General features: G+C 45.2%; 1 protein-coding gene across 1 annotated transcript; it reads left to right on the top strand.

Moving 5' to 3' along the window:
• Positions 1-8217: 8217 nt before the first annotated feature.
• LOC104083909 (chromosome unknown open reading frame, human C6orf118) lies at positions 8218-8847 on the top strand (the record flags this gene model as incomplete). Its single annotated transcript, XM_009587571.1, has 2 exons — positions 8218-8282; positions 8421-8847. Coding segments are annotated over exons 1-2 (492 nt in total), but the record flags the coding sequence as incomplete, so codon positions are not given.
• Positions 8848-9908: the final 1061 nt, after the last annotated feature.

The raw sequence follows: 9908 nt of genomic DNA, 5'->3' as shown, positions 1-9908 counted from the left end.
GGCCGTGCTGCTGGCAGGGAGAGGTCTGGCTGGCTGAGCCTGGGGTGGGGAGGGGACGGTTCGTAACTGGAGGTTAGCGCTTGTGAAGGAGCAATGGGCTCCTGCAGTAACTTTGGCCTGGGTTTGGGGGCCCTGCCATAGCTTTGGGGGGGGGCAGCAGGGTGGCAGACAAGCGCCTCGCAGAGCCGATCCCAAACCAAGCCCAGGTCGGGCCTTATGTCCCAGGCCGAAATGCTATTGAGGGAAGGCGAGGCTCAGGCCCGGGGGCTCGGCCGGGTGCCGGGCGGGGGCCTGGGGACAGCGGTGCGTCCGGCTGGTGTCTGTGGTGACGGATGGGGCCTGTTGGGGGCTGTCCCCGAGCCTCTGCCAGGCCCTGGCGGCAGCAGGAGGATCCGGTGAGCACCTCAGGGCTGAGGCGCCGGTTCCTGTCAGCCAGTCATGGCTGAAGGGCCAGGTGGGGCGTTGGGTGTTCGGTGGGGAAGCCACGAGGGATGCAGCGGGTGAGGCCTTCGTCCAGCCTGCAAGCGGATGTGTGGACTTTCCATGTGGCAGGAAAAGCCGAGCATCGCCTGTGTGGTCCCTGCTGGTGAGTGGGGATTGGTGTGGCACATGCTGCAGGGCTGCCCCTGCTCAGTGACCTTGTCCGAAACCTCACACCGGGCTCTGGCACATGTATGTGTTTCGCAGTGTGCAGCCCAAGTTTCCCTGACTCCCGGGAAGCCGTGCTTAGCCGTACTGAGCTGCTTTGTCATGCTTCAAACCTGTCACCTCTTCCACCCTCATGTTCTGTAGGCAAAAATATCCCTCTGCCTCTCTCAGGAGGTATATCGAAAGGAGAGATGAAAATGTAGTTAACATCTCTTCCACTCCGCAAGTGCCAATTATGTGGGTCTTTTTTTCTCAGATGGTTTAGTTGATAAATATAGCTAGCTAAATTCAGAGTAACTGTTTTCAACCTGTGTTTAGTGCTGAAGTGTGCTGGTTCTATTTTCGGGCTGAAGAAGCGTTTGCGTGCCTGAAATCCCATCCAAGTTCTTCTAACTGTATCAGTCAGTCTAATAAAAGAGATTACCTCTTCCTACAGACCTTGCCTCACTTACATCCTTCAGGCACTGTGACTACAATAATGCTGCTGCTTCTTCTTTCCTGTTGCTTCTCTGCCACCTGCAGTGCACAGCTTGAATGCACAAGACAGAGAATGAGGGGAAGCACATCAGGGTATTTCCTGACTTCAGTATTTCATTTGCAAGCTTAAAGGCTTTCCTGGAAACATAGAAGAAGTTAGGCTGGAAGGGACCTCTGGAGGTCCAGCTGTCTTCCATGCTGGGCTAAGAAATTTTGATTGGATGCTCAGGACCTTACCCAGTGAAGTTGCAGGTACTTCCAAGGATGGAGATTTCACAGCCTTTCTGGGCATGTGCATCAGTGCTAAACCATTCTTGCTGTGAAGATTTGTTTCCTTATATCCAACCTATTTTTCCCTTGTTGCAACACGTGGCTGTGGCCCTTTCCCCTTCACGGTGCACCTCTGAGAAGAGGCTCGCTCTTCTCTACCGCTCACTGCAGTGGGAGACTGCAATTTCTTTCCTGCCTCTCCTTAGTGGTCTCGTCTCTGGGCTATACAAAAAAGTTCCTCCTGGGGTGGCCTGTGCTCCAGTCTCTCAGCAATCTCTGTGTTCCTCTGCTGGACTCTCCCCAGTTTGTCAATGTCTTTCTTGCTCTGTAGGGCCCAAGACTGGACACGGTGTTCCAGTGTGGCCTTGCCAGTGCAGAGTATAGAATCATAGAATGATAGAATCATTAAGGTTGGAAAAGACCTCTAAGATCATCGAGTCCAACCGTCAACCCAACACCACCATGCCCACTAAACCATGTCCCTAAGCGCCTCATCTACACGTCTTTTAAATACTTCCAGGGATGGTGACTCCACCACTTCCCTGGGCAGCCTGTTCCAAGGCCTGACCACTCTTTCAGTAAAGAAATTTTTCCTAATACCCAGTCTAAACCTCCCTTGGTGCAACTTCAGGCCATTTCCTCTCGTCCCAGAGTAGAGGGGAAATAAGCACTTTCTTTTGTCTGCTGGCTATGCACTTGCTTATGTAGCCTAGTATGTGGTTAGCTGCCTTCATCACAAAACACACTGCTGTCTCTTGTGCAACTTGCCCAAAAGGACCCCTCAAGTACTCTTCCGCAAAGCTGCTACTATCCAGTTCGTCCCTATCCTGTACTGCTATGTGGAGTTAGGCCATCCCAGTTGTAGATGTTGCACTTCTCCTTTTTGACCTTCAAGAGGTTTCTGTTGGCCCATTCCTCCAGCCTGTCAAGGTCTCTCACACTGTTTTTTCTATCCCCTACTTTTTGCCCATCCTCTTGTGCTTGTGTTTGTGCTATATAGACATGTTCAAAGACCTGGTTCTTCCTCAGAGCAGTGTTTTCTTTTATTATGGACTATAGAGCCATGGTGGGATGGGTTTTTAGAAGCAGACTACTCTTGCTTGCAGTGGAGATAGATAGGCTTGAAAGGGGAAGGGCCTGTGCTGCCCCGCATGTTGCCCAATGCCTTTGGAAACTTTCACTTTCCTATCAGCTTCCCACTTACCACCAGAAATGATAGTGACAGGATACAGACCTATCCCCTAGCAGGAAACAGGCCCTGAGGTGTTCATTTTTGCTATCTGCTCATTGACGGAGTCACTAAGGAGACAAATTAGAGAATTCCTGTTCTTGAACTGTTCAAGAAAACCATTTTATAACAGACAATTTGCTTTCTTTTGCTTCGTGCCTTACCTTGTACTTCGCTTCATCTCCTATCCACTTAGACCTTAAAGCTTCAGCTTAAATGAGGACTGAACTCAAGGCTGCTTTTGTATTGAGGTTTTCAGACTACCGTGATCTGCCCAGAGAGGAAATGAAGGGACAGCATCTGAGTACGAACTTATCCCAACCCGGCTCTAGACTTCCCTTCAGGGCCATCCCAGGCTATATTCTGAACGGGAAAACACAATTAGTTGCCTTTTCTGCCCTGTACCTAGCCAGCCTAATGTTACATTTCTAGAATAAATAACAGTAATCTCCACAAGAGGGTTTTGTGTCTGTTTAAAAGACAGAAAAGAGAGCGAATATAATCGGCTAGGCAGATCCTTCTTAGTAGCAGCTGCCTCTGCTTCTCCTCTACACAACATGCTGCAATATGCTCTTTCTCTCTCACGTTTCTATGAAAAAAATCATGACCTTATTATCATGCTCACTTCCATCCCTCCAGCACAAGTCAATCATGGGAACAATTAAACAGTTCTGGAATTAAAAGTGACAATTAAAAAAGAAACAGCGATAAGAATGGAGTGGCAGGAAGGGAAAATTAAATTGTTTCTTTCCCCCCCTCCTCTTTGCTCCCTGTATCATATTGCTGTTGAAGGAGTAATATAGTTTTGCCTTATTAGATATCAGTTTATAAAATTTACCTGTGCTACCTAAACCCTACCCGTATCCGCACACTTTTTCCTACTTCTCCTCAGTGGTCGTTCATCCAGTGAGCCAATCCCACTTAAATTTATTGCTCCTTGATATGTAAATCAAGGCTCCGACTGCATCACATTTAAATACGTGCTTCAAATACCGTTTAATAGCGAGGGGATTCTGTGGGTTATCATGCTGCCTACGCTGTCGGGTCAGGATTTGACTTTCTGGCTGTGTCTATTAGTCCCCAGTCTGTTTTCCTGGGTAGCAAGAGCAGTTAGGGTCTGCTCCTGGCCACCCCAGGCTGCTAATGTGGAAACTGGGAAAAGCAAGGCATGCTCTGTAACACTGGAGATGGTTTTTTTGTACCTGAACTCCTAAAATCTTTTCAGTCATGCTACAAGCATGTTTTCTGCTATATCTCCCTCATTTGGTCTCTTCTTCAGGCTAAATTAAATTCTTCCACCCACATACATTTTCTTCTCATTTATGGTTTCAGCTCACTCTCTCTGGAATCCTCCATTTGTCCTAAATCTTTCCTGAAGAGCAGTGCCTGAAACTGGGCATAACATTTACCTGGAGCCTCTTCTGAGCTGGGCACACTGACAGGAGTATTCCCACTTGCTATGTGTTAAAGACTAGCCTGTATATCCCAGAATGGCATTTGTCTTGCTCACCATACTGACACTGTTGATTTCTGCTGATCATGTCATCCACCGTATTCCCCAGATATTTTCTAAATAATTTTCTATTGAGCCAGCTGTTGCTGGCCGCCGGGCAGCTGATTGTTTCTGCACATACTGAAGTTCATCCAGCTGTTCTCAGAATTTTCCAATTTATCAAGAACATTTTCAGTTCCAATCCTGTCTCTAAGAATATCTGCATCCCCTCTCCATTTCGTGTCATCTGCAAATTTAACAAGCATACTGTGTATTCCATCATCCATAGTATAAACAAAAATGCTTGGAAAATTAGATACAGATTCAGGATGAATCTCCATATAATACTGCTTGATACCTCTTCCATTTGGACACGGAACCTTTATAACTACTCTTTGAATATAGTTTTACAGAGTTTTGTTTCATTTTGTTTTTATTTTGCACCCATGCTAGCCTATCTCCATCTAGATGATTTACTTTTTGTTTGTTTGTTTGTTTTGCTTGCTCATAAGAATGCTACCCAAGACAATGCCAAAAGCCTAAGTCAAAATATGCAACAGTTACTGCTTCTCCCCTGCGCTAACACTCTTAAACCATCATACTGGCTGTTATTCAGCTCCTTGTTTTTCGTCTCAGTCTTTAGACCAAGTTTACTTTTTTCCAGGATGTTCTTTCTTTTTGGAAGTTGAAGGTAAAGTTGCTGAGCTTTTACTTGTCTCCTTGCTCCCTTCCCCAATTTTTTTTAACACAGACCCTGTACTTATACTATTCCCATGGTTGGTGGCTCACCAGACCCCAGCTGTCCTTCTGAAAAGTAACTGCTAACGTGTCTGAGACTGTTTCAGGCAGTTTTTCACATATGCTAGACAGATGTTCATCAGGTTCAGCCAAATTAGCAACACATTATTCTAAGTGCTAATTTGCTCATTCAGGCTATTAGGTATTTTAACATTTATTTACCCTTCTCTTGCTGATATTACCTGTACCAGCCACCTGCTCACCTTTTCAGCGATGAGTGAAGAAAAAAGCTCACTTTGGCATTTTTGGCCTCCTCTGCCCCCTTTCCTGTTGAGCAGGGTGGCCACGTTTCTTTGCTTTTACTATCAATGTTAATGCATTCAACTCATAGTGTCTTGTACTGTTTGAAATGAAGAGGGAGTGCTTCCATGTGTTTCTGTGGAGGGACTGTATCCCTTCACGAAGAAACATGTCCCGCTGTTTCAGAACTGCTGGACATAGGTTGTCACTGTAACAGCACTGTTGGCTCACCGGGTCAAAGCCTCCCCTTGCTACAAGCCCTCCAGGTTTGCTACCAGGGCAGGGTCAGCTGGTGTGCTGCTGATACAGCAGACCTGAAACTGGCTTTTCTGGGGGAGGCAGGAGGGGCTAAGAGGAGCCTGTTTTAGCCGCATTAAGTTGTCACCATCTTGAGGAGGTGAAGCAAGCTGTGCTAGGGAGACAAAAGTGAGAGCCACTTTGAAATATTAGCTCATTGAAGCTGTCATTGCCTGTTACTAGCACTGAGAGCAAATGCTACCTGGGCATCCTGGCACACACTGACAGTTAATGCAAATGTACTCTTGCCTTTCTCATTAGCTTTCTCATGGGCTGGCACTGGGTTTGGGGAACGGGATGTTGAGGTCAGGCTGTGCCCTGACCTTCTGGCATGGCCTCCTGCAGGCCTGAGTGTCTTTCATAAGTTGTGTGGCTGTCTGCCAGGGTGTGCAGCTGTTTTAAGGTCTTGTCCAGCTCCCTGAGGTACAGAGAGCTGGCCTAAGCACCAACCTGCTCCTTGATTGCTGCCTGGTCCTTTGTCTCAGTGCAACATTGAAAGGAGTTGCATTGTTTTCCTCCAAATTCCTGTCCCTTTGGAGACAGCTCACAAACCTCTTGTCCTCCTAGTTCTGCTTCTGTGGGCTTCATTGCCTCACCCCCCAGGGAAACAAGGCCTACAGGACCAGAGTATCTGTGTACTTAAGCCTAAATACTTCTAAATACACCAGAGTGCAACAGTGACTCATTTATTCGGTTACTCTGAGCCGGAGTACAATAATAATATGAGTTACAAAAAAGTTTTCATTTTTTTGATGGTGATCTCACGCACTACCCCCCGCCTACCCCAAAAAAATTCATCAATGGCTCACCTTCCAGGAAAAATTAGGAAAATCAGCCCCATTTTTCTCAAGTGTTAGCATTATCCTGGTAACATCCTGATGTTACCCGAGTTTATTGTATTATTTAGTGTGGAGTGAGTAAATGGATGACAAAGGCATTACCACCACAATTATCAGCTGGTTATCAGCTGCAATGTTTGTGGGCCTTCCGAGTCATGAGGGTGACACAGAATGGACTATGCCACCTTCATCCCAAAGGAGCTATGGTCTAAGGCTGAGGCATATTAATGGGTAGGTATGGGCATTCTTTCTTGGTAAATATGCTCCAGGGATGTCATTGCTAGTGTTGTTGTGGCGATGACAGACCCATACTAATCCAATGTGTCGATCCAAGCACCATGACAGTTTGGCAGAAAATGCTACTCTCATCCTATTAGAATTTTTTTTCTTTTCTTTTTTCTTTTTCCTTTCAAATAAGTAAACTTCATTTTGAACCAAAAATCCTTTTAACTTACAATCACTCAAAACTGGCTCAACACTTAAAAATGGGAACACGAGTAAATGCCGTGTATGGTTCTGTGATTCATGTTCAGGACAGAGGAAATCAAACACCCTTTGCGCCCTTATGACAAGAAGCACCAGGCACATCCTGGGCTGCATTAGGACATTGTCAGCAGGTTGAGGGAGGTGATCCTTCCCTTCTACTCAGCACTGGCAAGATACTTCTGGAGTATTGAGTCCAGTTCTGGGCTCCCAGGTACAAGAGAGACGTGGACATACTGGAGTGAGTCTAGTGAAGCGCCATGAAAATGGTTAAGAGCTTGGGGCATCTGATGTATGAGGACAGGCTGAGAGAACTGGAGCTATTCAGCCCAGAGAAGAGAAGACCCCCTGAGTCTTCTCTTCAATGTGCTATTGATGTGTATTAATACCTGACAGGAGGAGCAAAGAGGATGGAGCCAGACTTTTCTCAATGGTGACAGGACAGGAGGCAGTGGGCACAAACAAAAACACAGGAAATCCAATTTAAATACAAGAAACAACTTTTTTCATGGTGACGGTGGTCAAATGTCAGAACAGGTTACCCACAGAGGTTGTGGAGGCTCCATCCTTGGAGATAATCAAAACCCAACTAGACATGGCCCTTAGCAACCTGCTGTAGCTGACCCTGCCCTGAGAAGGGGGTTGCACTAGATGATGTCCAGAGACGCCTTTTGATGTCGACCGTTCTGTGACATTTTGTAACTGTAAGAGGAGTAAAGCATTGTTATTGAGATGAAGATGGTGAGCCTACCTTACGAAAATATGTTTATACATAAACAACATACACTGAGCTTGGGAGAAAGGAAAAAGGCTGAGAGGAGCCATGATTTCTCTCTATGAACAACATAAAAGAGTAGATGACAAGGGAAGAACTATTGAAAATAAAGAACTGGCACAAGATTAGCAGGTGACAAAGTGTTATCTGACAATGAACAAAGTTAGACTTAAAATCAAGAAGACTAAATTTGTAAAGCAACACACCAATAAGAATACTGAGAGTTTCTGAAAGGGATTATTCGACATACAGTGGAAAGGGACCAACCTTAGGCCTAGTGTTAATGAACGGCCAGAAGAGGCTGCTGTCTTAAGCAGCAGAACTCATGGGGAGACTGGGGGAAAAAGTCAGAGACTGTGTTACCAAGAAATGCGGGCAGAGGCTGAGCTTTGCAGGAACCCACAGGCGTCTCTAGGTCACCTTATCGTATACTGCTGTGGATAAGAAGGAAGGTAGCATATTTTTGTAGGCCATGTCTGTGTAAAATACTCTGTTCTAGAAGTGGAAGAGTTTTGTTCTGTGTTGAAAGTTTTTGTCATCTAAAGTTTTCCCTTTTTTAAGTGTATTTTGTCTTTCCTCTTTCTTTTGAGTGTGTGCTACAACAATCCGTTTCATCATGGAGAGAAACTGTCAAGTGAGGAGCCTGTCTCATCTCTCAAATAGTGTGGAAATGGCCTACAGAACAGATGTTAAACTTTACACCTCCAGACACTTAAATCATAACAAGCTTTATAAGCCTTCAGAGAAAATAAAACAGAGATGATAGTACTCTACCAGGAAAAAAACTAGTTTTGTGACAGAAAGAAATCAATTCCCAGCTGAAAATGAGAAAGCAAGGAAGATGAAAAGATTTTCAGGTAACTTTTGTTCCAGCATCTCTCTACTTCCAGCACAGGCTGAATCTTCCTGCCCTAACAACAGACGTCCACAGTCATCTGTGACCGGTGTTGGTGCCTCATCAGATTTTTCTACTCCACTGGAAATGTTAAAGTTGAAAGCGCTTAAAAAGAAAGTAGAGGAGGGAACTGACAGACTTCGTATGCATCTCAAAAGAGATGAGTTAAATGTGTCAGAGATTATGGTGCTGGAAAACAAACCAGTTAAGAACAGCCGACACTGTGTTGTGGAGCTTGCCAAGGAGGAATACCAGTTCATACCTTCATACTTGGCTGGTGTAACTAAAACTGAACAGTTTAACAAGTTCCTCCATTTCCAGGAGTTCATAGCAAAGCATGAACTGTTACAGAATGATTTCACAGGGAGCAAAGTATCAGAGCAGCATGAAAGAAAGCTGGCTAAGGTAAGAAAAGGAGTCCCCAAGTTGATGGAAAGGTAAATTTTGCATTATCTTTCTGGGTGGATTGGTTATGTGTGTTTCAGGAAAATAGAATGGGCTTAGGCAAAATCACCTCTCTCTTCTTGTCAGAGAGATAATCCCATGCATTTGCTTAGTTGCACACATCTACTATGTGCTCCAAAACCCTGAGCCCAAAACTATATGCCACTGTTTACCCTTCCTGCCATTGTCATGTGGAAACGTTGTGTTAAGTACACAGTAAAGCAGGATCTTGCAAGCTAGTGATCCATATGGGAAAAATCACTGTTGGTCAGCAGCTCTGAAGGAACCATATATTCAGCGTCTCGTCCAGCAGCATGTTTAAAGTAATTTGTTAAAGAAACTACCTTCTCTATGTGTGCTGTAGACTCTCTTTACGCACAGACAGTTGCTGCAATCTGGCTGGCCTCTTCAGATGAGTGGGATGGGGAGTGAATTTGATGAGTCAAGCACATACACCTTGCAGAAGTTGCTTTTGTTGCTTGAGTTGCTGCCTTGGGGGAAGCATTAACAATCTCATCAGCACTCAGAGCCAAATGCAGGAGTGAGAGTAAGATACTGGATTAATAGAAATAGAATAATGAGAGTAAGATACTGGAACTTAATGAAAGCAGTTAGGGGTAGGTAAGCTAACAAATGGCTAGGCTAGTGTGGGCTGGAGAAGAACTGGCATTTCATGTAGCTGAGAATAATTTTTGAAAGAATTTGGCACCTTGTCCCTCACTGTGGTACTTATGGTCAAGTTTTCATCCTTTGTAAGATGCCAGCTGGTTTATCAAGGGCATTTTACAGAGAATTAAGCAGTGGTATTTGCAGGACCAGGGGAGAGATGACTGCTGACGAGAAAATAGAGGCCAGGCTTGACTGAAACAGCCATCCCAACAGCAGTGCTAAGTATACCAGAAACTGGCAAAGAAATGACCAAGGAAATAAGCAGAGGTCTTTCTTGCATACCTCCAACACGCTATCAAAGCTTTTCAAAAAAAGTTATGCAAAATGAGGGAAGGGCTGTGGATGAGGTCTAC

The sequence above is a fragment of the Fulmarus glacialis genome, unplaced genomic scaffold (assembly GCF_000690835.1).
Source record: "Fulmarus glacialis isolate BGI_N327 unplaced genomic scaffold, ASM69083v1 scaffold24961, whole genome shotgun sequence".
Taxonomy (NCBI): domain Eukaryota; kingdom Metazoa; phylum Chordata; class Aves; order Procellariiformes; family Procellariidae; genus Fulmarus; species Fulmarus glacialis.
This window is presented reverse-complemented; position numbering and strand designations above follow the sequence as displayed.